This window comes from Clupea harengus, chromosome 25, assembly GCF_900700415.2.
Source record: "Clupea harengus chromosome 25, Ch_v2.0.2, whole genome shotgun sequence".
NCBI classification, from domain to species: domain Eukaryota; kingdom Metazoa; phylum Chordata; class Actinopteri; order Clupeiformes; family Clupeidae; genus Clupea; species Clupea harengus.
Genome location: NC_045176.1, coordinates 5,873,322 through 5,901,127, shown reverse-complemented (window position 1 = coordinate 5,901,127; position 27,806 = coordinate 5,873,322). Strand labels below are relative to the sequence as shown.

The window sequence follows — 27,806 nt, the reverse complement described above, 5'->3', positions numbered from 1 at the left end:
CTCTTTACAAAAAAAAAAAGGAAAAAGAAAAGGAGGTATGTGCAACACCTTGCCGTAAACATGATTAGGAACGGCTAAGAGTGTTCCAGAATAATCAGTGCACATCAAAGAAAAATTACATTTATGATACTTTTAAGGCCTAATTTAACACATGCATAAGTCAAAAAACAATTACTTTCCTTGGTCCTTGCATCACATTTGTACATCCAAGCCATCTGCATGTGCTAAAGTCCTTAGACCTCCTCTGCCCTTCACGCATCATGGAAGGGCAGAGCGAGGGAACAGGTATGAAATGTGATGGCATGGTTCTTCACTCTATATGAATGGCACAAAGTGGTCTATCTCTGAGTCATGACATCCATTTTAGAAAATATGAAGCCCTACTGGCCTATGGCAGCCATTTTCAGAGACAGCAAAGTGGTCTGATGGTCATGTTCAACACCACACTGACACACACACACACACACACACACACACACACACACACACACACACACACACACACACATCACTAGAGTGAACACACATCAGTAGGAGCTGTCTGTGTACACTGCACCCAAAGAAAACAGTGAAGAACAAGTGAAGCTCACAGCCGAGGTATCTGTGTGAGGGCCCGCTGTATGTGTTGGGTTAGGGTATCTGTATGCGGGGCCGCTGTGTGTGTTGGGTTTGGGTTTGGGTATCTGTATGCGGGGCCGCTGTGTGTGTTGGGTTTGGGTATCTGTATGCGGGGCCGCTGTGTGTGTTGGGTTTGGGTATCTGTATGCGGGGCCGCTGTGTGTCCTGCTCGGGCCCAGGGACAAGATGGTCTCCAGAGGCCTCCTTTCCTAAACCCGGTCTGGACTGGGACACCTGCGGTACACTACTGCAGTCACACACACCTGCGGTACACTACTGCGGTCACACACACCTGCAGGTCACACACACCTGCGGTCACACACACCTGCAGTCACACACACCCGCAGTCACACACACTTGCAGTCACACACACCTGCAGTCACACACACCTGCGGTCACACACACCTGCAGGTCACACACACCTGCGGTCACACACACCTGCGGTCACACACACCTGCGGTCACACACACCTGCGGTCACACACACCTGCGGTCACACACACCCGCAGTCACACACACCCGCAGTCACACACACCCGCAGTCACACACACCCGCAGTCACACACACCTGCAGTCACACACACCTGCAGTCACACACACCTGTGGTACACTACTGCAGTCACACACCTGCAGTCACACACACCTGCAGTCACACACACCTGCAGTCATACACACCTGCAGTCACACACACCTGCGGTCACACACACCTGCAGGTCAAACACACACCTGCGGTCACACACACCTGCAGTCACACACACCCGCAGTCACACACACCTGCAGTCACACACACCTGCAGTCACACACACCTGTGGTACACTACTGCAGTCCCACACCTGCAGTCACACACACCTGCAGTCACACACACCTGCAGTCATACACACCTGCAGTCACACACACCTGCGGTCACACACACCTGCGGTCACACACACCTGCAGTCACACACACCTGCAGTCACACACACCTGCAGTCACACACACCTGCGGTCACACACACCTGCAGTCACACACACCTGTGGTACACTACTGCAGTCACACACACCTGCAGTCACACACACCTGCAGTCACACACACCTGCAGTCACACACACCTGCGGTACACTACTGCAGTCACACACCAGGGGGAGGAAAATACTCTATGGCATTCAAACCCAGGTCAACAAAACAGAACAGGACAGGGGAAAATAGAAGAGGCTACAAATGAAAGTCAGTTTTTCTTCATTTTTAGTTTTTTCGTCATTTTGCAAGGCTCAGAAATATCAAGAAATGACATTCAAAAGACATTCTGCACAAATGTTAATGATAGGAAAATGTTTGTACAAAACCTGAATAAAAATAATAGTTTGTTTTAAAAACAGACTCAATAATAATAATAATAATAATAATAATAATAATAAAAATAAAAAAAAGACATGTTACATAGACTGGTCAAGACATTGACATACACACACGCACACAAACACACTACTGACCACCTACAAGCTGCAGTTCACATTACTGTATATACAAAACATACAACAAAAAGACCTAACCGGAAATATACTAATTATTATTCATATCTTTACATGTTTACCTTCGATAACAACTTAACAATACCTCCCCGCCCCAAATACCCATTTTCAGTCATGGTTTGCACGTTTTCATTAGAATTACAGAAAAGGAAACAAACATTCTTTTATAGCCAAATGCACTTTGTAATGTTTGTTTGTGATTGGCAGGTGTCCCTCTGCATTAACACACACACACACACACACACACACACACACACACACACACACACACACACACACACACACACACACACACACACACACAACCTTCCCTCAGTCTGCGTAGTGCATGATGGACTCCACATAGTTGCCAGGGAACAGGCCGGTGACACCGTTGATCACGCCCTCGAACCAGCCGTCATCGTTCTTCTTGATGATGTAGATGATGGCGCCCTCCATGAAAGACAGCTCGTCGTCCTTATCCCTTGCGTAATCATAAATGGCCACCACTAAAGGCAAGCGGAAAGAGAAAAAAGGACTGCAGTGGCTGCATGCGGAGATTGGACACTAAACGTTTGCCCATAACAGTGGCAATGTCCTGCATTGCTTAGCGAGCAGTTTGCAATATTTTATAATCTTTTATACTTGTGCTGATGTAGCGGCTTGCTTTTGATTCCCAGTACAATTAATTGTCATCATATCCCTTGGCCTGACAGGCCTGAGGGTTCAAAGCCACTCACCCTTCTCCAGGTAAGTTTTGGGGGCCCATTGGGGGTCCCCGTCAGCGTAGGGGTCGCTGTAGTGGACCATCGCTGCATCTTCGTCTTCGTAGTCCACCGGCGGTGGGGGGGGAGGAGGGTGGGCCTCCTCAAACATCATGGTGTCCTCAGGCAGGGGGGGTGGGGGTGGGGAGGGGCTGTCTGTTACTACAGAAACAACGAGATGGACAGAGGACTCGTCAGCTTTCACATTATTGAGGCTGCCATGGAAAGAGAAAATGTTGAACAAAAGATGCCTCAAAGTGAATAATACAATAATCTAAACCAAAAGTCTAAGTCAATATTTAAACTGAATGTGACTATGAATATTCCATTCAATTCCATGAGTTACTAGGGGTGGGAATCTCTTGGCACCTCACGATTCGATTCAATTCCGATTCAGAGGTCAACGATTCGATTCTAAACCGATTATCGATTCTAAACCGATTATTGATTATCAATTCTAAACCGATAAAACGATTATCGATGCATCTCGATTTTTAAAACTTTTCAGTTTGCTACTCAGAGTCTCAAATCACTTCCTACTTTGTGTTTGATAATTAAAGAAAATCAACAGATGAATTACCTTCTCTATTTTTTTCATTAAAGAAAAAGCTTTTCCTTGTCACAATTATGACTTTCTATGAACAATGCAATAATCAATGCAGCTTGCATTTCAACACAAAACGGATGTGTAAAATATATATATATATATATATATATATATATATATTTTTTATATAAAAAAATTGATTATGAACTTTTCTGAATCGAGACAGAATCGTTGTAGAGAGAATCGAGAGAAATCGAAGAATCGATTTTTTCCCCCACCCCTATGAGTTACTATACATCACGACAGCTTACGGCAGCTGTATAAGTGGTTTTCTATGGGTCTTCGAGTCGTGCCCTTTTCATCACATCACTTTAACTGAAAGTGGTCTGCAGTGGCGATGCATTTGTGACCATGAGCAGGTGAAGATGCATTTGTGACCACGAGCAGGTGAAGATGCAAGCCTCTACGCAGGCCCAGCGCGCGTACTTACTGTTCTCCTGCACCCGGGCCACGAAGCCCGTTAGCGGGATCTGAGGGGTGAGCTGCACCATGGGAGGGGGTGGCGGTGGAGCTGCAGTCACTGGAGGCAGCAGCAGCAGTGCCCCACAGACAGGCCGACAGGTGAGCAGACAGAGAGAGACAGGTAGGCAGACAGACAGACAGACAGACAGACAGACAGACACAGACAGGCAGAGAGCAGTAGGAGATTGAGCACACGTGTAAAAGGGATAGAAACATAAACAAAGCCATCAGTAGCAGTGGGCAAGACCAGAGAGTGATGGTGACGGGCAGAGTGTGAGGAAGGAAGCCTCATTGGCCAACCGTGATGCATCAGGGTGCCGTGAGGTGTAACTGGGCAGGACAGCAGAGAATTCTGATAGAGGCACACATCACAGACTGCAAATGGGCAAGCCGAGGGCTGTGTTAGAGTGGTTTTTCCACTTTGAACTAAAATGTGGACCAATTCACTTGAATTCCACACAAATTCAAGAAACAGGCTAATAGCAGAATGCTATTTACCCCCCAACCCTTCTCTTTACATATTACTTACACATACATACACACACATGCTCCATGGGCCATCAAGGGTTGATTATGAAATTGTGTACCGTGAATAGTGAATGAGTGAATTATTCGAATTAAGTGTATACAAATATATATATATCTTATCGGCTACGTTTACGTTGTCATGTTAATCTATGATTAAACTAAGCATATCGATTGTTTAACAGACTGGCTGATTTTTAACAAACTGGCCGATAACCAATGTAGCTACGCTATATATCTTCTGCAATGTTGCATTTACAAAGCCTTCAGGGCTCCAAGGGTCGTGGATGCTAAACTGGCAGTGCAGGTGAACATGGGCAGCAGTAGCGGGGTCTGGGAACACACCTGATTGGAACACACCTGAGCTCTGGGTGTAGGTGGGCCCCCCGTTGACGTGGGCCTGGGGGGCGGAGGTGAACTGGGAGGAGGAGACGGAGGGCGCGCGGCGGTACGTGCCCGTGGCCGACACCATGGAGGCGGAGGAGGCGGCGTGGCGTGACACCTGCCGGGAGATGGTGCCAAACTGGGACATGGGCACGGGGCCGAGGCCGGGCCCCTGGGGAAGAGCCGACGCTGAGGGGAGAGGAACAAGGGATGGAATAGTTCAAGAGAGAGACAGAGAGAGAGAGAGAGAGAGAGAGAGAGAGAGAGAGAGAGAGAGAGAGAGATAGATAGATAGATAGATAGATAGATAGATAGATAGATAGACAGACACAGACAGACAGACAGACAGACAGATAGATAGATAGATAGATAGATAGACAGAGGGAGATCGATAGATAGATAGATAGATAGATAGAGATAGAGAGAGAGAGAGAGAGAGAGAGAGAGAGAGAGAGAGAGAGAGAGAGAGATCGATAGAGAGAGAGAGAGAGAGAGAGAGAGAGAGAGAGAGAGAGAGAGAGATCGATAGATAGATAGATAGATAGATAGATAGATAGATAGATAGATAGATAGATAGATAGATAGATAGAGAGAGAGAGAGAGAGAGAGAGAGAGAGAGAGAGAGAGATAGATAGATAGATAGATAGATAGAGAGAGAGAGAGAGAGAGAGAGGGAGATCGATAGAGAGAGAGAGAGAGAGAGAGAGAGGCCAATCTGAAGGAGCAGTAATCAGTCAGTCAGTCAGAGTGAGTGGTGTGTGTAAAGAGCGGAGCCCTGTGGAGAGGGAGCGGCGCTGTACCTGCTGCCATGCCGGTGGGGGGCGAGGGTGTGGGCACAGCCAGAGGGACACCCATACCGCTGCTGCCACTGTTCTCACGCCCACCGCTGCCTCCACTGCTGCCACTGCACACAGAGACACAAGACGTGTGAGACAGGGGACTGAACTGCAACGCTGCAACCTACTGCAGCACCAGATCCCAGCAGTAACACTGGAGGAGGGTTGGGAAGACAAACACTAACAATACCGAGCAGTCAGGGAAGAGTGTTATTCGGTGTTTAAGTGTAATTAGGTGTGCTATGACATATTTTCTTCACATTTGAGTAGTATTCTTTCGGGAAAGGGATACGAAACATGAGCAGAAGAGACAACAGAGACAGAGGCAAAGACTGAAAGATGGCGACAGTCAGAAATGGAAGAGAAAGAGAATCTCTACAACTGCCTGAACTCCTAGCAGTGACCCTGCTGGCTCACTTTCATAAGCAAGACTGTTCACGAGTCAGGGGGAGATGTATTTTTAGGCATGCATTGTTGCAGCACACTATTGTTGTTGCTGCTGATAGCTATGATGGGCTTTTTACAAATTACATTGTGCACTCCGCAATCTGTCTACACTGTACAGTTGTATTCCAAGACCAACTAGAACCTTGCATATCTTGAGCTATTTGTTAGAGTGTTATTTCATTCCTATGAGTAAAACTCAACACGAGGCTTCATCAGAGGCATTCTACATCACCACAGGGGTATTTAAGAGCCCTCACCAGCACTCTTACAGACATTCTAGAATTATATCTGCTCTCTGCCCTCCCCACCCCCCCCCACTACTCCAATCCTGTCATTATGATGGGACACATCAAACAGAAGATGCCGGTTTTTGGGAGGGTTACGCAACCCGTAATCTCCCTCAAATTGACTTACTTAAGTTGGTTTGGGAGTGATTAACGCAGGATTAGACGGACATGTTGCAGAGTGCTTTTGGGAAGCTCGTGTTATGACAGCCCATGTTTGTGCATGTGTTTGTGTTTGTGTTCGGATGTGTGTGTGTGTGTTGGGGAAGACTAAACATTGTATGCTTATCGGCATTAGTGTGTTTGTACAGAAACCTGCGTATTCAGGCAGTAAGCCTCTGGGTATACATGTGTGTTTGTGTGTCACGCGAGTATGTGTACACAGCCCTCTGGTATGTGTGTGTGTGTGTGTGTGTGTGTGTGTGTGTGTGTGTGTGTGTTTGTCTTTGTGCGTGTGCGCGTGTATGTGCGTGTGTGCGTGTGCGTGTGCGTGTGCGTGTGTAGGAGCATCACCTGTGTGTGTGTGTGTGTGTGTGTGTGTGTGTGTGTGTGTGTGTGCGTGCGTGTGCGTGTGTAGGAGCATCACCTGTGTGTGTGTGTGTGTGTGTGTGTGTACGAGCATCACCTGTGTGTGCGTACGTGCGTGTGCGTGTGTGTATGTGTGTGTGCGTGTGTGTGTGTGTAGGAGCATCAGCTGTGTGTGTGTGTGTGTGTGTGTGTGTGTGTGTGTGTGCGTGTGTAGGAGCATCACCTGTGTGTGTGTGTGTGTGTGTGTGTGTGTGTGTGTGTGTACGAGCATCACCTGTGTGTGCGTACGTGCGTGTGCGTGTGCGTGTGTGTATGTGTTTGTGCGTGTGTGTGTGTGTGTGTGTAGGAGCATCAGCTGTGTGTGTGTGTGTGTGTGTGTGTGTGTGTGTGTGTGTGTGTCTGTGCGTGTGTGTGTGTAGGAACATCACCTGTGAGTCCTGGGCCTCTGGTTGACGGAGGCGGTGCGGCTCGGGCTGTTCTGGTTGCCCAGCCGGGCGGGGCTGGTCATGTAGTCGTTAGGGACCGTGGGTGGCTTCACCGGCTCCAGGGTCTTATACGGGGTGTTCCTCCTGCCCAGCACAGGAGCACACAGTCATGTGAGCACATACGCACTGACTGCACTTACCTTCAGCACCAGATGACAGTAATCAGTATTAGTATGAGCAGAGGAGGTAGTTACAGAGCCGGAATGGCGGACCAGGGAATGTGCTTGGAGGGCCAGATTCTGGCCTGAGAATATAATCCACCCCCAGGAACATGTACGACAAACAAAAAAACCATCCTGTGATGGTATTTCTCACTGTTACGGTCTGCGTTCACAGTGAACACGGAGCTCTGGCCATGGGGCATGTTGATGATGGCTAACAGCCTGTGTGGTGCCCAGTGCGGGTCATCGCTTGGCCGGCCTACAGCACGGCAGGCAGGCAGCATCTGCCTCTCGGTGTCGTCTCCAGGCCCCTGCACGTGTTGGGAGTGTAGACTGTAGAACCTGAAACGGTAGCCCGGTGCTTACCCAAGGGTTCCGCGTCCTGCCATTGGTGGGCTCGGAGGCTTCTGCGTTGGTGGATTCGTCCTTGATAAGGTTCCGGTTCCTCCTCCTCCTCCTCCTCCTCCTCCTCCTGCCCTGGCTGGCTGGGTGTTACCATGTTGCTACAGTCACATTCACAAACATGCTAATTAGAAAGAATGCCATGTGCTACTCCTCTGCTATTTCTGTTGCTGTATGGTCCCAGAGAATATGAAGAGACATACGCATCCATGGAAATTATGCCATGGACACAGAATGCAATTCATTATTCATTCAGAAGGCAAACAAACACAAGAGACCACAAGAACACAACAAACAGTTCAACTGACACTGTTCAAGTGAATATGATGGCAACATCTGAACTGTCAGGGCTAATGGACAGAATCTGAATTCTATAAATTCACTAGACCCCCAAAGCAACAATGGATCAACTAAATTATATATCATACACTTACCTTGGCTTTAAGCCACTGAACGACAGCAGTAAAAGGGGAGAAATAAAGCAAGTTATAGCAAGTTATAGCAAGTTACAGAACAAGTGATCGGAGGCAATAACAGAATAATGGAATAGTGACTCACAATATCATTCAAAATAAAATCATATTGAAGGCAGCAGCCTGCTATATTTTGACTTGAGTATGAACAACACTTACTAGCTGATGAGCAAAATGTATGGGTCTTAATTAAATACTTTGCTTATACTGGAGACCATAGTCCATTGATCCTATCACGTGATAAGAGTTGGCGGTACATCAAGAGGAACTGGCATTGGACTTACTGACTGCTTTGTCAAATTTGGTAGCTAGCTGTTATGCATTTATAAGAAAGCTGGCTGTTTGTCAAGCCCATTCAGCGACCACAGTAGGGACAGCCCAGCACTCAACACCTGCTGGGGATGACGTAGAATTAGGATGCACAATGCCATCCTGACAGCCACACTTTAGTGATCATTATATGTATTTCCTGATCCTTTGGGGTGATGAGTCATACTGTATCTCTCTACAGGAAGAGACTTCAAGCCACTCCATGTGATCATGAACAGGGGTGTAGTCGTACGCACCAATGGGAGCTCTTCAAAAGACATGATCTACAAACCAGTGGATCAGCCCAGTGACGTGACCTGGCCTTTGGTGATCTGGAGCATTCCAGCCGCTGATTCCGGTCTACGTGGGAATAGCAGGCCGCTCCGTCTGAGCTGAGCCCTAGTCCCTTAGTGGGGAGAGGCCCCTGTGCAAAGGAGCCGTCCCTTAATGGGAAGAGGCCCCTGTGTAAAGGAGGTCAGGGGCTGCTGACTGGTGGAGCGAGATGACTCACTTGATTAACATCCAGTCAAGGTCCCCAACAATGTATTCAGGGCCCCAGGGGAGCTTCACGCAGCCAGGGAGAGACTGGGCCCCAGGCTTGGCCCCGTTCTGGAGGCCTGCAGAGTCTTTCACACAGCCAACAGTGGAGCACAGAGCTGAGCTTCCACATCATGCTCAGTCTTCATAGGCAGCAAACAGAGAGAGAGAGAGAGAGAGAGAGAGAGAGAGAGAGAGAGAGAGAGAGAGAGAGAGAGAGGGAGGGAGAGAGAGAGATTGAAATAAAGGGGCGTGAGAGAGATAGAGTGATAAAGCAATAGAGATGGATAGAGAGAGAGAGAGAGAAAAATAAAGGGGCGCGGGAGAGATAGAGTGATAAAGCAATAGAGATGGATAGATAGAGAGAAAGAAAGAGAGAGAGAGAGAGAATTCTTCTTGACTTGATGTTCAAACCCCCCGCCCCCAGACCCAAGACTACATAACCACGTGGAAAGAAGACGAGTCATGGCCATGAAAGACGTGATGCAGGGTGGGTGTGCACTGTGGTGCCACTGGGTTCATGTCAATGGCCATTCATTATTCAACACTTCTTGCTAAGGGGGGATATAAGAGGGGTCTCAAACACCAACCATCAGCCATCAGATCCTCATCTGCACACTGAGGGCGTCATTTCCCAAAGGGTCTTTTTATGAGCCAGTCATAGTCAGTAACTTGTGGTTTGTCACAGAAACTGTTGGAATTTCCTCTGAAAAATATGATCAGGTCGTAGACAAGCCTGTTGAATGATGGACAGAAATCTTTGCAAGGAGCAAAAGGAAAGCGAAGGGAAATATAGGATCATGCAGTGAGCCAAAAAGAATGATGGTATCTAGAAAGGAAGATAGGAGAGAGAGAGAGAGATGGAGAGTACATTTCCCACAGATGACATTGGGGGGGGGGGTCTAATCTTGTCCCAGTTTGCGCTCTCTCTCTCTCTCTCTCTCTCTCTCTCTCTCTCTCTCTCACTTTCTCTCTCTCTCTCACTCTATCTGACATTAGACAGCCAAATAGCTCTCACGGTATTAGCCCCAAGTGAATTCACCGATCGCTGCTTTTTTTTCCAGGTCAAGAATGTGGGCCTCAAAATTCCTCACTAAAATGGCACAAAATGGCTACATCTGCCGTACATCTGCCTGTGTGCGAAGAGCGATTTTGTAACTTGTCTGGTGAGACTGCGTGTACATGACAGACAGCATGTCTTTGAATTATGCATGCTGATGTTCCAACGACTTCCAGCCATTTCTCAAAACAATTATAGCAACCACATATCAGCAGCAACAGCATCAACTGCAGAGGAGGGAGGACACTTACTTTAACACCATGGCCGACGTCATCCAGCAGGGTGTAGTCTATGGGCTTCCTGATGTACCTCACTGGCCTCTCCATGTTGCCGGGGGCGATGATCTTGTGAGTCCGTGACGTGTTCTTGTTGGTAGTCAGTATTCCGATCTCTCGCCGGGCCACTTTCTCCTTGTGGATGTCCACAGTCTGTTTACCAGAGCACACAAGGAGGAGAAGGTCAGGGATCAAATTACAAGCACTTTGACCCAAGGTGGCCCAGAAAATCTGGAAATTGTCAGTGAAGGACTCATGCGTATCGGTACCTAAATAATGGTACCAGGTGTGTTGGACCTGCAGCACAATGGTTAATACTCAGTGAGATTGAAACCCTGCTGATGTAAAACACAGCAAACAGTCAAGTCACCCAAAACAACATACATTCCTACATACATGGAGAAAAGCAAGATATCAGCTGCTGTTGGTATAACCCAGATATTAGCTGCTGTTGCTATAAACCAAGATATCAGCTGGTGTTGCTATAACCAAGATATCAGCTGGTGTTGCTATAACCAAGATATCAGCTGGTGATGCTGTATAACCCTAGATATCAGCTGGTGTTGCTATAACCCAGATATCAGCTGGTGTTGCTATAACTAAGATATCAGCTGGTGTTGCTATAACCAAGATATCAGCTGGTGTTGCTAAAACCAAGATATCAGCTGGTGTTGCTATAACCCAAGATATCAGCTGCTGTTGCTATAACCCAATATATCAGCTGGTGTTGCTATAACCAAGATATCAGCTGCTGTTGCCATAACCCAGATATCAGCTGGTGTTGCTATAACCAAGATATCAGTTGCTGTTGCTATAACCAAGATATCAGCTGCTGTTGCCATAACCCAGATATCAGCTGCTGTCGCTATAACCCAAGATATCAGCTGCTGTTGCTATAAACCAGTTTTGGGACCCAGCTGGAACACTCTCATAACAGCTCAAGCCGATTAAACTAGACCAACCGATCAGACGGGTAAGCTCGATCAGGCAATAGCCTTAATTACACCCTCAGTGACTGGGTTATTTTCTGACCGGCGATCCCACAGGCAGCCGATCCCGTTACCCCTGACGCAAACTTAAACCCAACTATCATGCAGCTGGCTGCACAGCTGACGCTAAGCTAACACGGCCTTCTGACAACAGAAGCAACCGAAAAGATAGGGCTGGGCATGACAACACAAGACCCATGCTATCTGTAATAGTGCTGGCCCTCATCAGAAACCCATATCAGTGCTTAGAGTTGATCTAAGGTAGAGCAAGTGCAGCTGCAAGACTCAGGAAATGAAATGCTGCCTGTTGAGGAGGCCTGGGTATTACGGTTCTTCTCTGAAGGTTTTTTTTTTTGTTGTTTACTCTGAGGCTGTGTTTCAGGTCACAAACCAGAGTCTGTTTTCAGGCTGCGGCAAAACACTTTTAGCAAGTGGCTGACAGCTTAGAGTACCCGAATGGAGCCAAACAATCTAAATGAACCGCCCAGAAGGTGACAAGAAAAAGACCAAGACAGAGACAGAGGTCAATGATAAAGACACAAGGGACACTGGTAAAGGGACTTCTACCCCTTGCCTGTTGCTAGCCAATGTCTTCTATCTACTCCAGCTTTAGTTTGAGAAGCTTTGAGAAACTAATTAATAAAGTACCTACAGACCTGTCTCACACCTGCAAACCCTTACAACCCCAACAGCTACAGACCTGTCTCACACCTGCAAACCCTTACAACCCCAACAGCTACAGACCTGTCTCACACCTGCAAACCCTTACAACACCAACAGCTGTCTCACACCTGCAAACCCTTACAACCCCAACAGCTGTCTCACACCTGCAAACCCTTACAACCCCAACAGCTACAGACCTGTCTCACACCTGCAAACCCTTACAACCCCAACAGCTACAGACCTACAGACCTGTCTCACACCTGCAAACCCTTACAACTCCAACAGCTACAGACCTGTCTCACACCTGCAAACCCTTACAACCCTAACAGCTACAGACCTGTCTCACACCTGCAAACCCTTACAACCCCAACAGCTACAGACCTGTCTCACACCTGCAAACCCTTACAATCCCAACAGCTACAGACCTGTCTCACACCTGCAAACCCTTACAACCCCAACAGCCCTTAAAAAAAACATCATCCTATCAGTGGTGCAGAAATCTCTTTATTAAACGCAAATGTCATCATATCTTCAAGGACACATATGTAACTGCAAAGCAAGCCATAATGTTTGCCATTTGCAATTGTAAAAAAAAACTACGGCGTAGATATTTGCTGTGTAGATTTTTTGAATTTCTCAAAAGAGTTCCAGTGAAGGGGTTGCACAGAGGTTGCTGCCAGTACACAGAGCCAAACAATGTAGCGACAGGTAAATAAGCTGTACTCAGCGTTCCGAGAGCTCAAGATGGTGGCCCCTCGGCCCTTTGCTTACAGAGAGGAAACATGGTGGTCACACCCGAGCTCTCAGTATCTTACTGTGACAAATCACAAACTATTTCCTGCATGCACAGAGAGACAGAGTTCAGGGACACTCGGCTGAGTGCTGAAATAACACAGACACTGAATTCACGAGACAAGACACGGCCACTTCACATGGGTGTAACTGTAGACTTGTCCAGAATAGCCTCTCTGAGAAAACTGAATACTCTATATTATCAACACTATGAGTGTGATGCACCACCGGCAGACAAAGGGTGAATACTCTATATTATCAACACTATGAGTGTGATGCACCACCGGCAGACAAAGGGTGAATACTCTATTAGCAACATTATGAGTGTGATGCACCATCACCAGACAAAGGGTGAATACTCTATATTATCAACACTATGAGTGTGATGCACCATCACCAGACAAAGGGTGAATACTCTATTAGCAACACTATGAGTGTGATGCACCATCGGCAGATTTGAGAAGCAGTTTCATAAAAATGACAATGATATTGGCTGAGCTCCCCTATCCTAGAGCAAATCCAGAAACAGAACACCTTCTGCATGGGTGTGAAATAACGTTTCTGTCTGCCGGTACGCTTTAGCGAGGTGACACAAACTGCGAGCTATCAGCAGTCACAAGCACAAGCACTATTAGCATGCAGCCGGCATTTCCATCATTCCCTCCGAGCTCTGACGATATGATGGAGCTGTGAGGAGAATGTTCAGAGGCAGAGCCGTTTCAACATCAATATGCCTCTGATCTCAGACTCCTCAGTGAGCTCAAGGATGGACCAGAGCAGGCTTCAACACTGCGTTAATTTGCAACAAAAAAAACACCTTTCTTATTTTAAATCACCCCTCCAACCCCTCAAATGAGAAGAATGCCCTCTCGAGTTTCAGCTTAGAATGCACATACAAGTAGGAAATCCAAAGCCCATAGAGTTAATGTCGTAATCCATACGTATAAACACAGCATTTCATTGACATAAAAGCCTATTTGAGGAATACAGAAGGAATAAAAGGTTTACATTTAGATTTACATTATTATCATGGAATAAGACATGTGGGGTGTGGCTCCCTTAGCCACACCAACACACCCTCAAATAGCCAAACCCAGTCAGACAGCATGAGGCAAAGCACACCGATGAGAGCAGCAGGGAGGCAGACTAGGATGAATGGATGAGACGCCACCACTGGGATGCTCTGACTCATATTATACATCAACCAATCAGCTCAGTGAAATTAAGGAATAACTTTGTGACACATAAAAGAATTTCTTTTTGAAAAAGGCAAAACATCTATCTGAGGAGCCACGGTAGAACAAGACTCTCAGAGAGGATGCAAAGGGAAAGATTTGGTTTAATGCATTGAGACATTGTGTCAGCTTTGACCACCAGATTATCTTTTCACACTACCTAGACAGAAGCATATGCAATATGTGAGTGTGTGTGTGCATGTGTATGTGCGCGTGCGAGTGTGTCTACACATCTTCAGACTAACCTGGGAGATGTGCTTGATGGAGGACTCTCTTTGTGTGTGTGTGTGTGTGTGTGTGTGTGTGTGTGTGTGTACCTGGGAGATGTGGTTGATGGAGGACTCTCTGTGTGTGTGTGTGTGTGTGTGTGTGTGTGTGTGTGTGTGTGTGTGTGTGTGTGTGTGTGTGTACCTGGGAGATGTGGTTGATGGAGGACTCTCTGTGTGTGTGTGTGTGTGTGTGTGTGTGTGTGTGTGTGTGTGTGTGTGTGTGTGTACCTGGGAGATGTGGTTGATGGAGGACTCTCTGTGTGTGTGTAGTGTGTAGTGTGTGTGTGTGTGTGTGTGTGTGCGCGTGTGTGTGCACCTGGGAGATGTGGTTGATGGAGGACTCTCTCTCTCTGTGTGTGTGTGTGTGTGTGTGTGTGTGTGTGTGTGTGTGTGTGTGTGTGTGTGTGTGTATGTGTATGTGTATGTGTGCGTGCGTGCATGCGTGCGTGCGTGTGTGTGTGTGTGTGTACCTGGGAGATGTGGTTAATGGAGGACTCTGTGTGTGTGTGTGTGTGTGTGTGTGTGTGTGTGTGTGTGTGTACCTGGGAGATGTGGTTGATGGAGGACTCCATGCGGCGCAGCTGCGACGCCTGGATGTCCAGCAGCTGCAGCACATTGTTGGCTAAGGCATTGATCTGGTAGGCTACACTGGCCAGGGACTGGGTGGTGTAGGCTTTGGTCTCCTCGAGGGCTTTCCTCTTGTCCTGTGCCTTGAAGGAGGAGAGGAAGACATAAAAGAGGTCATTAGGGAAATAGAGAGGAAGATCGCCAGATACTTCTCAACAGAAGAGAAAAAGCAGGCTTGGAGCTTTACAAAGTCCTCATCTGGTCTATAATTGGTTAGGAGGACACTCGGCAATGTCATCTCATTTGCAAAGCATTTAAATAACAATAAATTATAAATTATTATTATAAATGGAGTATAACAACCACACACACACCAGCAATACCAATGTAAAATGTAAAACAATGTAAAACTGTTTCAGTTCATGATGGCCTCCAAAATATGTGTGAGGTCTGTTGTGAGGTCTGTTGTGAGGTCTGTCGTGAGGGGGCAGACACCATTCATTCGTGTTCTCTTGACCCCTTTGTATCTTTACAGGTCAGCGGTTTGGAGCCCCATTTTAATCAAGACAGGCCTTGTCCGGCATAACCGCTTCCACCGGCACGTCCTATGGCCTAAGGCTAAACTACATGGTTGAGACCATGTAAACATAATTGGACAGGACACAAATGGACATGCAGGGAAGTAGGCTACATGACCTACAGCACTTTGATGTAATGCTATCGTATAAAGACACTGTTTTACTCTATTTTACACACTACCTACAGTCATTTTAATTAAATCCTTTCACTAAGTACTAATGAGAGCTGAGGTAAAACATGGCCCCGAATAGCAGTGTAATTAGCTAACAGCTACACATCACACTACTCCAATAACCCTCTGAGCACGCTTAGCAGAGGAAACACTTTCACTGAATGCATATGGGAGGATGCTGAAACTAGAGAAGTCATATTGCCAAGAGTAAGTGCGCCCCGACTCGGCTATAAGAGCTGTTTTTTTTTTTTCAACCTGAGTGCTAGTTCTTAAAGCTTTGCCGCAGACAATATAACCATTTCTGTGGATGTGGTCATAATTACATATGCACAAGTCAGAGTTTCTTTGTCATACTGCATCCTGCCTCTGGTTTGCCAACCAATCTACATATAACACATAGCGGTACATTACAATCCAAGTCAGAACCAGAAACTGCTGGCCGATCCAATACGGGATCAGATGACGAGACTGATGCCAGCTTTGCATTAAATGTGAATATACCATTACAAAAACACACCCAACCTAGTGTGATGGAACTGGCCCACTGTTGGCATGAAGCACTGGCTCTTGGCCTGTGTCCCGACCCGCCTGTGACCTCATGTGTCCCCCCCTTCGTCCCAAATCATGTGTCTCTGAAGGCAAGGGCTGGCAAGACACAGAGGCAAAACCCCCCGAAACTGCTTAGAGTGGAATGTCATAACACTCCGTACCATTAAGCAAAACACTCATGTCATAACACTCAACGCCATTAATCGTTACATCACCAACACACTGTAAACAAAAGCAGAACACAAAGCTGTCTGCAGAAGTCCGCTACACTAAAATAAATTATGGAGATTAACCTTTCTCCAATATATATTTTTACCTTCAGGGACAAGTAATTTTAAAACATAATAGTCCAGATGGTTAGCAATTTCCATCCACTGGGGAAGAAATCTAAAAAAAGAACAGCATGTAGCCATCTGTGACTTTATACTGAGAAGGAGTAAATCAAAAATTAAGAAAACATAGCTTGAGAGTGGGGTGACCTAAATTCAGCTGAGAACTCGAGGAGAACACCCTCTTAAGTCATGATTGAAATATCTATGAGTCAATCTGAGACTGAGATCCAGTGAGTGTATGGGTGTGGGTGTGTGTGTGTGTGTGTGTGTGTGTGTGTGTGTGTGTGTGCGCGTGTGTGTGTGTGCGTGTTGGTGCGTGTGTGTGACAGATTTCGAGACAACACAAAGCCACAAAGTCACTTTACTATGTCATATTTTGATGCATTGTCTCTCAGGCAGAAGTCAACACATGGATTGCATTAACCTCAGTGAACCTTGTGGTTCTAGATAACTAGACCAGTAAATAGCTAGAATGCATTGTGGTTCTAGATAACTAGAGCAGTGAGTAGCTAGAATGCTAAAATCACCTCATTTTGTTCTGAAACATACTTGCATAACAAGGCCAGGGGTTCATAATCTCTTACATGGTTAAATTACGACTGTAAATGAAACTACAACAGTCCTGGGTAAAAATAATAATATATATATTTTTTACCCAAAATATTCCATTTGTATAGGCCTAATAGAAACCCTAATTGTATTGTGACCATTAAATGGCTTTTTCTTTTGCTTTGTACTGGTAATATACTGGTAATAACTAGCATTACTTAGTTAGTTTTGTAATATTTGAAACCCTCTTGTTCTTGTGCCTGAAACGGCTGATATGTCGTTGATGGTAGTCAATAGATAAACAGTATGTGGATCAGATGAATCAGTCAACAGATGAGCATAAATGATCAGTGTGTTATATTTCCTATCACAAAAGTGTATTAAATGTGGTACTGAATGTTTTCCATTGGGTTTTAATAGCAAGAGTATTTCATAAAGAATCTGCCCTATATAGAATACCAGAATGGCACATTTCACAAAGATCTTTTTAATATTCCCTCACGATCCAAAGCTGTGTTTTGAAGCATGTCTATTCGTGGCAGTTGTGAACTTTTGTAAGCGTTTCTAAATGTATTCTCCTCTTTTGATGGACTGAACTTGAACCCTCTGGCCCTTTCACTCTGAGTGACTCTGTCTGCCAGATCATGTCTCCCCTCACACAAGGACTAGTCTTCCAGGCCAGTTTCTTTTCTTCAGTGATACTGAGATTTCCTCCTTCCAATCCAATCCTAGATTCATGCATGCCTTTCTACATGTGAGCTATACCTTTGTGATTTCTGATGAGAGATTTCCTCCTTCCAATCCAATCCTAGATTCATGCATGCCTTTCTACATGTGAGCTATACCTTTGTGATTTCTGATGACACATCACAGTACATTTGTCTTTCTTAAGATCTGTTAACTTCCTTTCATACGTCTTCTACTTTTCAGGATCATAGGGGAGTCATAACTAGAAAACAATAAAAAAAACTAAAGCTAATAATACACACACAGCCATGTTTTACACTGAACATGTCTTACACAACACAATGCAATGTACCATCAAGCCTGTCATATACTGGTCAAATTTGGGCCTGTTTGCCTTACACTTAAAAGCATTTCCATAGAATCTTTTTTGTAATTCACAGATGTAACATACCGGTATGATGACTACAATCATAAAAACTTCTGAGGCGAGCAGTTGATGTGGGACTATAACATCAAATATATTAAGGTCAGTAGGCCATATGTGGGTCCTATATTCTTCTGAAAACCTATTCCCACACACGGAGAACACCTGAATATGGCCTGTGGGAAAGCGTTTGAGAATGTTCCTAACACTCTACAGAGCAATAAATCACGGCATTTAAACAAATCACAGAAGAATAACGTTTAGGTCAATAGAAAATCATATAGTCTACGAAACTGGCTGTCGCATCGCACACGCTGTGGCAGCAAGCTCATAACGTGTATCAGAAACCGGTTTGATGTTGAAACGGAATCAGACTGCTTTGTAATTTTCCTTCAACGTTATTCAATCGACACACAACTGACAGGCGCGTTGTTAAATGCCTTTGTGTGGGTGCGATAGAACATCACCAGCACATTCTGCAATGTGTGAAGAACAATATAGCATGTGCTGCTGCGATCGTTCAGCCAGGCTGTGAAGCAGATTACTTTGGAAAGCACGCCTACACCGACAGACATTGATAACGTAAATGTAGCCTAGATTTTTTTCCCAAAGCAGGCCTAACCACTATCAGTTCTGACTGCCAAATTGGTAGGGTAAATCCGCTACATTGTAACACACAAGGAAGAGAATGCATTTGATCCCAGCATAGACTGATAATAGACACACCCTCCGCGCAGCTTTGTGACTGAATGTGAGGGCTCACACCCGTGTGCATCAGTGATATGGCTCGGCAAGAATAAGCAAGAATAAAGAGAACATAAATATTCAAACAAATCTCCATCATAACAAGAGAAATACACCAGTAGAGACGATTAGTCGCCGTAAAATAAATGTATACGCCTCTATATATTTCACCTTAGCGGTGGAATAGCCTACATTTCCTGTCTCCGGCTTTCCCACAATTCAGTAATTTCCACAATCTCGACACGGCATCCAATGCTACATATATCCAAAGCGTTCCCGTACCTACCTGTACATAGTTGTTCTCACAATATTCTGCAACCCTGGAAAGGTTCTGGTAGCTCTCAACAAGAGCACTTTTACCAGCCGGAATTTCTTCCTCTAGCAGCATTTGTAGCTCTGCCATCTTACATCCCTCCGCATTACTATTCTACTAGCTCCCTCTGAATTCATTGAACCCCGTTCAGCCTCAGTCGAATAGGGAGCTCCCCCGCCTGGTATTGTGGGATTCCTAGCCTCGCTCTGACTGTCATTACATTTTCAACAATTGCATCAGCGCGGTGTGTCGTAATTCGTTTGTTTGGGTTACTGATTCTTCTCTAGCCAGTTGAAGATGAGAGCGGGTTTAAAGCGTGGTAAAAAACAACATTGCCACCAACCTACTATAATGAATCTATTCATAAGTGGTCAAACGTGTAAAGATTTATGTGTTATTATATAGGCCCGAAAATGAGTAAAACACTGTAATCTGGCCCGGTTTACACCAAAGAATGTCATGATGAACAAAAACGCTAAACATAATAATGGCGTATAGCCTATCAACAGGGGCAGGCTATTTTACATAGCTATGCTCTATTTATATATTTAGATTCGTACTGCGTGAGTTAGGTGACTACATGAGATGTTTTTGGGCTACCCCACCTTGTTACTATAGTGCTATGCATCCATTTTAAATACCCCTCTGCAAAGCATTCTGGGTGTGGTAGGAAGAGTCCAGGACAGAGACATGGCTTTGGGGCGATTTTAACTACATTTCCCAGTGTCCTTTGACACATATGTTCTTGACAGAAGTAGCGGCAGCTTATCCACCTAATAGGCTATGCCTTAGTTGATAGTAGGTAACCTTGTTTAGGCTATTTCTGAGTAACATTAATTTGTTGTTATAGCAGTTTCGTGTTAAACGGAAATAATAAAACATAAGTCGTATATCGTATCCGTTAAATCCGATAAATTGAATTGCATGACAGTTGTCATCAACAGGTAAAGTAAGAGTTACTGTCAACAACCGTATTAACTTCTTACCATTAATGCTATTTATTCTGGGCTTTTTCTGCATTTTTGTGCAAGCAACAATCTGTTTCAAATAGTCTATAAGGAAGCACTCTCTGTTTACTTTAAACTTATAAGACTTTCCTCTTTGTAGAGTTGTCTATAAACTGTCCAAGGTTGTGTTATGGCGAGCGACAAATCAATCCACCAACTCCGGTTTGATGCAGCTGTGAAGGTGATAGAAAATGTACCTCGTGACGGTAAGTGTGTGCACCATGCTCCACATATCCTTACGAGTTGTAATATAAGGGTCAATTCGGCTTATCTGTCACCTGAAACACACTCATTTTAATGATTCTATGTGCAAATTGTTCAGGATAAAATAAACCCTTGTATAATAGGCTATTACCCGTACGCACATACTTGGAAATATGACAGCACACCTCATTACACACACATAAATCCACAACATATACTCTGCATTTACCCCCATCTCCTCTCCAACCATGCTCCTCTCTACAGGTTCATATCAACACTCAGATAATATGATGCGAGTGGTTTATGGTTATTATAAACAGGCTACAGTTGGTCCCTGTGATATCCCCAAACCCAGCTCCTGGGATACGGAGGGGAAAGCCAAATGGTGGGTTATAGCCTGTACATTGATATTTATTTTTTCATATATTTACATTTTGGTCAGTTGAGCCTTAGTCTAGAATTACAATGTTAGTCAACTGTAGTTCAATAATGAATTAAGCTTTCTCCTTACATTCTTCTCTGTCAACATATGGTCTGACAAAATAAACTGAAATCATTACTTATCATACTACTTTACCCGTAATTCCATTGTAGATTAAGGAATAGAATGGTCCTGTAAACTAAGATGACCTGTATTAGCATTTAAATGCTGTGCAATCATATGTCATGTCTTCAGGGCAATAAGCCTGCACCCTGACTGAAATACCTTTTATTTAGGAGATATTTTATTTGGTTAATATATAGTGAGATACAGTAAATATAGATGAGGATAAAAATCCTCAATGCCTATTTCACAAGGTCATTAAACCATCTAACATAATCACCTATCAACAGGGAAGCATGGAAAGCGTTAGGGAGCATGGCAAAAGAGACTGCCATGGTGGAATATGTTCAAGAAATTAAACAGGTAAGCCTCTCCTTAGTTTTAACATAGCATGCTCAGTTTTCTATTCTGAATTCAATATGTAATACATGACATATTCTGAATAAAATATGTAATACATGACAGATTCTGAATTCAATATGTAATACATGACAGATTCTGAATTCAATATGTAATATATGACAGATTCTGAATAAAATATGTAATACATGACAGATTCTGAATTCAATATGTTATACATGACAGATTCTGAATACAATATGTAATATATGACAGATTCTGAATTCAATATGTAATACATGACAGATTCTGAATACAATATGTTATACATGACAGATTCTGAATTCAATATGTTATACATGACAGATTCTGAATTCAATATGTTATACATGACAGATTCTGAATTCAATATGTTATACATGACAGATTCTGAATTCAATATGTAATACATGACAGATTCTGAATACAATATGTTATACATGACAGATTCTGAATTCAATATGTTATACATGACGGATTCTGAATTCAATATGTAATATATGACAGATTCTGGAGATACTTCCTGTCAATGATGAGGTGTCAGAGCTGCTTGATGTTCTTGACAACTTCTATGAGTTTGTTGACAACGATGGTGAGCTATCTGCATCAGCAGAGTTCATCACAGGTATGTCAATAAAGTCTAACACAAAAGTAGTATTGCAATAGTAATGTAAAGGTGTGTTTTCATGTTTACCATACCAAGCCAATTATACATGTATTTAGTATTCTGCATACAAACACAACGTGTCGTGTTATTGGCTTGTATGACACTGAAGTCAGGGTTTTGATGTGGAGTTGTTTCAGCAGTCCAAATAAGAATACATATGCACGAGTATTGAGGGATAGAAGAAATGCCTAAATGCAGAATTATCTGTAACAATATCACCATGTGCCAACATTGCCGGTGGCATTAGTGGAGTTTGGAGTTTAATTAAATGGTGGGCTCAGTTTGATGAGCTAATCCTCTCTCATTTGGAGTAAAAGGCATGTCCTGCTGTGCAGAGTGGACATTCTTTTCATGGGAACAGTGAATCAAATCTGTCTAGTGCAGTTCAATAGGCACTGATTTATCTTGCAAACAAGTATTTATGACAAAAAAGGATCAAATGCTTGAAAACAAATTTATAGTGGTGTTAGGAATGTTGTATTGATAATTCAAAAGAATACTTTGTATATGTGTTTCTGCAGTTTAGGACAGCATAATTTGACGTATTTCATTCCATATTTCATTACTTTGTCACTGTGTTAGGGCAAAAACAAGATGTAACACTAATGTTCGATTTTTGTATGTTTAACGATACTTCCTCCTCTGGTCTGAATTGCACTAGTCTTTGAAAGAACATATGGCAATAGACACATTCTGTCTAATAATGATAATGATAATAAAATAATAATGATAATAATAATAATGATAATGTTTGTGTGGGGCATAGTGTTGTTGTGGTCATCATATGCTCTCTTCATTGCTCTCCCAATATCTCTACACCATCACCAGACAATTTGGAAAATGGAAATATGGAGATCAGTGACACAAGATACTTTTATGGAGTGGAAGCAGGTGATGACGGTGATGACGAGGAAGAGGAGGAGAGTAAAGGTGGAAATGACTCTGAGGAAGAGATGGAAGTGCGGACGGAGGAAGAAGGTATCCAAGAATTGTAACTGGCACCTCTTTGAAACAGTTACTTTAGGTCTGCAGTTTTAGCCCTTCGCTTTCAGAATGAGCAGCGGCTGTGTGTGGTATCACATCGGTCTTGCCTTGATTGACTGATCTGTGTTCACAGTACGGAACTAGCTCTGTTCCCTGCTGATGTTACTGTTACTGTTCTTCACCCTCACCTTCAGAGGACCAGTGTGTGGACCTTACAAGGCCGATTGTGGATGTTACTGAGTGGAGAGGTGGGTCCCCCGTCTCCCCCGTCTCCCCCGTCTCTGATGGCAGTGGGGAGAACAGAAGCCCCTCCCTGACCCACAACACCCACAGCTCCCTCAACGCCCAGGAGGAGGAGCAGGAGCTGGCCTGCTTCCAAGAGCCCCCACAGGAGAAACTCCTCTCCGGCCTCAAGGGACACTCAACTAGTAAGGACAACTACCATGTCTGGGGTGTAGGAGAAATTAAGTGAAAGACAGCCTTTTTATATATTTCTGTGTGTGTTTGTGTGTGTTTCTCTCTCTCTCCCTCTCCCTCTCTCTCCCTCTCCCTCTCTCTGTCTCTCTGTGTCTCTCTCTCTCTCTCTCTCTCTCTCCCTCTCTCTCTCTCTCCCTCTCTCTCTCCCTCTCTCCCTCTCCCTCTCTCTCTCTCTGTTTGCAATGTTCTATGGCATGCTGTTGTTGCTAGTGGCTAATGGTGGTTGCTAGTGGCTAATGGTGGTTGTAGAAATGGCGGTTAACTTCCTCGCTGATGACTAAACTCCAGTAATATACCACGCCGGACTTAATGGTAGTTCAGGAAATGATTTGACACGGCTGATGTTAGTCACTGTTGTTGTGCTTGTAGTGCCCATAGTAATGTGTCAGTTGGTGATGTGGTATTCCTTGTCAGATGACAATGGGGTGGCCTCGGGACGGAATGGCCAGACTCAGGCCTCAGATAATGAGGTGTGCTGTGGCTCCTCCGAACATCCCGCTCCAGAGGAAGTAAGCATTTCCTGTACTTTGCTCTGAATTGATTACAGGATGGACTGCACATGAATTACATAATTATATGTTTCGGCCTTCGCTTGTTCAACCAGAACATCTACTTTACAATCAGACGCTATATTTGCGGCTTCTGTTTTTATTTATAATATGTGATATTGTAGTGTGTAGACAGTGTTAGACATTTTGGATGTTTTGTATAGTTCCTGGCATTAATATCAAACTTAGTGCTCCACACAGTTCATAAAAATGTCACTGGGAAGTTTTTCTTTTGGAAATTTTCAAACATTACACATTGGGAATACATTTATTGGAATAGCAATATTCTCTGTTGAGACCGAGAAATAAATTCCGAACTAGTTTACAGGGATATTGACTGACACAAAAACCTACAGAATGAAAAAAAACACAGAGGCGTTATTTTTGGTGCCGTTATAAATCAAACTTCTGGCCTTTTCTTTGTTGTTCAATAAATGGCTCTTGGCTGCACCATCCTCTCAACTGTGTTGCAGCGACTGTGTAATCTAACTGCATTTATCATGGTTGTCATACTCTGGCAAACGCTCCTTTCCTTCCCAAGGGTGCTGCAGTTCCCAGGATCCCGCTGGCAAAGCCTGAAGGAGGCCGAGCCAGAAGGCAGAATCCACAGGGAGGGACCAAGGCCGTTCAGTGTGGGAATCGCAGTCCCCCCTGCACTGAGGCACATGGTACAGTCCGGCCAGACCAGAGCTCAGACCAGATGGAAGGTGGGGCCTCAGTTACTCTCCTAATTATTACTGATAGTTGGGTGAGACTGTTAAGCTGTGTGTGTGTGATCACTAATGTAATGACATGCATCATTACTTTATATCAGAACTGAATTTCCCTATGTGAGCATGACATGTTATGGAATAATAAGCCCTCCTTGATAGTTAATATTATAACTTTGTCAATTTTAAAACGTTTTCCTGTAGGTAGTAGCTCACTTGGAACAGAACTGTGTTGCCATGGAGAGGGAGACTACACAGACACTCAGAGGAGCAAGGCTGTTGCCATTGGAAATATAAACAAGGATATCACCATGGTGCTCACGTGTCTACAGGCAGACATGCATGATGTGCTGCAGAGATTGAACACTCTTGAGGCCCTGAGCGCGTCACAGGTAAGAAAGTTTGTAAAAAAAATCACTTAAGCAGTGAAAGTATACTACAAAACAATGACCACCTCATGAGTGACATCAGTGACCACCTCATGAGAGACCACATGAGTTTAATTCAAATAGCTATGTTTGAGAGTATGAGGCCATTCCATACCCTGGTTTCCATCACTGGAGAATGGTCTATACTTTTAACCACATCACAGCAGACATTTTTAAATATATATATCATGGTCTAAAAGACTGGCCACAGGTGGGAGCCATTAAATATATCTTGAACAAAGCCAAAATACTGACAACCTTACAGGAGAAAGGTGGCAAGATGACTTAAAACAATCATTAAAAAACCAGACCAGGTTTTTGTGTATTTGAAAAGACATCCGTGCCCCGTGTTTTGTTTTTATTCTCTTGTACTGTTAATGTCATTATCATGTATGTCATTCCTATTCTAAATAACATCAGATGCCAATTAACATATTAATTGTTTGCTTATTTTTCAGATGAAGTCCTTAGTGCTCAGAAAGGAACAACTTATGAATGAAACCAAAAAGGTAACATTGTATAAAAGAGCAGTACTACAGTATGCCCTTTCTTGTGTTTGATGAACTGATGAGGGGAGAACCCTCACTTTTTTAAACTGACATTGTTTAACCATTGCATACATCTACTATAGGATGGCAGTAAGAACTCCTGAGGAAGTTATTGTTGTCCTTGCAATTATGTTGTAATTTTACAGTGCTCTCTTACTGCGAAAGATCATTTTAGAGATGCATGTAGTAAATGCTCTGTCAGACAGTAAATTAGGTGTTTTTACGTTTGTTGTAGATGACATCATGGTGGCCCCTCAGCCTGTCTCCACTCACTGTGTCTCTTGCTGTGGCCTGGCCTGTCTTGGTTCATTGGATTGTGGACTTCTACCTCCAGCGGAGGAGAAAGTAAGTGTTCCTCTCTTTCTTTGTGCATCAGTATCAAGTGTGTGTGTGTGTGTGTGTGTGTGTGTGTGTGTGTGTGTGTGTGTGTGGTGTGTGCAGCCATGCAGGTGTACTGGTGTGAGTGTGTGTGTGTTTCTGAGACCTGACTTAATTCACATTTTTTTCTACACTTTCTTTATTAGGCAGCTGCACTGAGGAGTACATGAGTCCACTGTGTCAGTATCGGATAAAGGCCCTGACCTCTACAACAAGTAGTCTTTGGTTATTGCCAGTCACAAGCTGATGCCTGTCATCTGCACTGTCTGTGAGGAAAAATAGGTGAAACAGGTGACATAGTAGCCTGACGATGTCATACTCATAATTCTAGTCAGAATATGAGTCTGATATCGCTCCATTGGGCTGTGATTATGGAGCGTGTTTCAACCGAACCAGGAGAAAAAATGCCTCTTCGCTTAATTGGTTACCTACAACCAATCAGAACAACGTAGTATGTGACCAGGGGCAGCTGATACATTACACTTTTACCGGATCCCGTAGGAAGGAAGGCAAAAACATCTTTTCGATTGACAAATGCCTTAATCGCGTTTCTCTGTTCCTCTTTCAAAATGAATGCACTGTCAATGTCTAAATGGACTCGAATCTATACATTTCAGCTCTCCAGCGGCAGCCATGTTTGTTGAAAACGAATTCAACTCGTGTGTTGGTGACGTGGTTGGTTACGTTACTGTTGATCATCCGTCCATCATCGTATAAAGCCCGCCTTAACAATTTGATTGGTACGGCCGATATCGAGCCGCAGATAATTTCTCCTCAATGGAGTAATGCCAGACCGAACTTCCCAACCAAAAAATGTGTGGGCGGGGCTAAGTTCGGTCTGGTATCCAGGCTAGTGACATAGTACTCTATACCAGAATGCTGTCCAAGCCCAGTTCACACTGTATTCTTCTTAACTCACATGGTAGAGCAGGAGACAGGCTGTTCTTTTGGGTTGTTTTCTGTTATGTTCTGTATCTGTTTTAATATAAGCTGCTGCAAGGGACCAGCACTTTAACTGATAAACTCTCTAACACTATCATTATGCTCTTAAAATGATGTCTAGATACACCTTATTGGTATTGTAAGGCTGAAAGACCTCAGGTTATGAGCATAACACGTTGCACATACACTGATGGCTGCACTACGGCCCTAACTCAGTTACAAGATGGACAGGTTCTGTACAGACAATATTCATAAATCAACATGGGAAAACTTACTGATGTGATTTTTTAAACATGTTTATTCTGGATGTATTAATTGTGTGTTTAGGGCCAGTGCTGATACATATTGCTTAAAGTACAAGCACACACTGTTTAAAATGTATTTACAATGTGTTTGTCTCTTTGTTTACTGAAAATATAAATAATACTATACATTTACCTATCTAGTTTTTCAATCCGAAACGTGGGGCAGTTTTAAAGGATGTAGA

At 44.1% G+C, this 27,806-nt stretch overlaps 2 protein-coding genes across 8 annotated transcripts; one reads left to right on the top strand and one right to left on the bottom strand.

The window, feature by feature from the left end:
- Positions 1-1,818: 1,818 nt before the first annotated feature.
- abi1b (abl-interactor 1b) lies at positions 1,819-19,800 on the bottom strand. 7 transcript variants are annotated; one of them, XM_031563009.2, is made up of 11 exons: positions 19,478-19,800; positions 15,131-15,298; positions 10,617-10,793; positions 8,421-8,435; positions 7,951-8,087; positions 7,367-7,507; positions 5,644-5,747; positions 4,805-5,032; positions 3,903-3,992; positions 2,842-3,027; positions 1,819-2,610 (listed from the first exon to the last, which is right to left on the bottom strand). In XM_031563009.2, the coding sequence occupies exons 1-11, from the start codon at positions 19,592-19,594 to the stop codon at positions 2,435-2,437; spliced, it is 1,539 nt and encodes a 512-aa protein (XP_031418869.1). In that variant the 5' UTR covers positions 19,595-19,800; the 3' UTR covers positions 1,819-2,434. The 7 variants fall into 7 exon arrangements, with proteins under 7 accessions (XP_031418869.1, XP_031418872.1, XP_031418874.1 ...); XM_031563012.2 differs by having other exon boundaries at positions 4,820-5,032; positions 19,478-19,799; XM_031563014.2 differs by lacking the exon at positions 3,903-3,992 and having other exon boundaries at positions 19,478-19,799.
- Positions 19,801-20,154: 354 nt separating this feature from the next.
- acbd5b (acyl-CoA binding domain containing 5b) lies at positions 20,155-26,673 on the top strand. The gene is made up of 13 exons (XM_042703710.1): positions 20,155-20,448; positions 20,612-20,717; positions 20,980-21,100; positions 21,550-21,622; positions 22,145-22,262; positions 23,133-23,282; positions 23,483-23,716; positions 24,180-24,274; positions 24,855-25,020; positions 25,228-25,415; positions 25,910-25,960; positions 26,235-26,344; positions 26,524-26,673. The coding sequence occupies exons 2-13, from the start codon at positions 20,642-20,644 to the stop codon at positions 26,534-26,536; spliced, it is 1,395 nt and encodes a 464-aa protein (XP_042559644.1). The 5' UTR covers positions 20,155-20,448; positions 20,612-20,641; the 3' UTR covers positions 26,537-26,673.
- The last annotated feature ends 1,133 nt before the right edge of the window (positions 26,674-27,806 follow it).

What these genes read in the sequence shown, in the direction of transcription:
- abi1b (XM_031563009.2), bottom strand. Translation starts at nt 19,594, where the DNA reads ATGGCAGAGCTACAAATGCTGCTAGAGGAAGAAATTCCGGCTGGTAAA. An exon ending in CAGAGGCCCAGGACTCACAG is followed by an intron (nt 5,748 to 7,366) that starts GTGATGTTCCTA and finishes CTCTGTGTGCAG; the next exon opens with TGGCAGCAGTGGAGGCAGCG. An exon ending in CAAAACTTACCTGGAGAAGG is followed by an intron (nt 2,611 to 2,841) that starts GTGAGTGGCTTT and finishes GCTTGCCTTTAG; the next exon opens with TGGTGGCCATTTATGATTAC.
- acbd5b (XM_042703710.1), top strand. Translation starts at nt 20,642, where the DNA reads ATGGCGAGCGACAAATCAATCCACCAACTCCGGTTTGATGCAGCTGTG. An exon ending in GAGCTCAGACCAGATGGAAG is followed by an intron (nt 25,021 to 25,227) that starts GTGGGGCCTCAG and finishes GTTTTCCTGTAG; the next exon opens with GTAGTAGCTCACTTGGAACA. An exon ending in AGGCCCTGAGCGCGTCACAG is followed by an intron (nt 25,416 to 25,909) that starts GTAAGAAAGTTT and finishes CTTATTTTTCAG; the next exon opens with ATGAAGTCCTTAGTGCTCAG.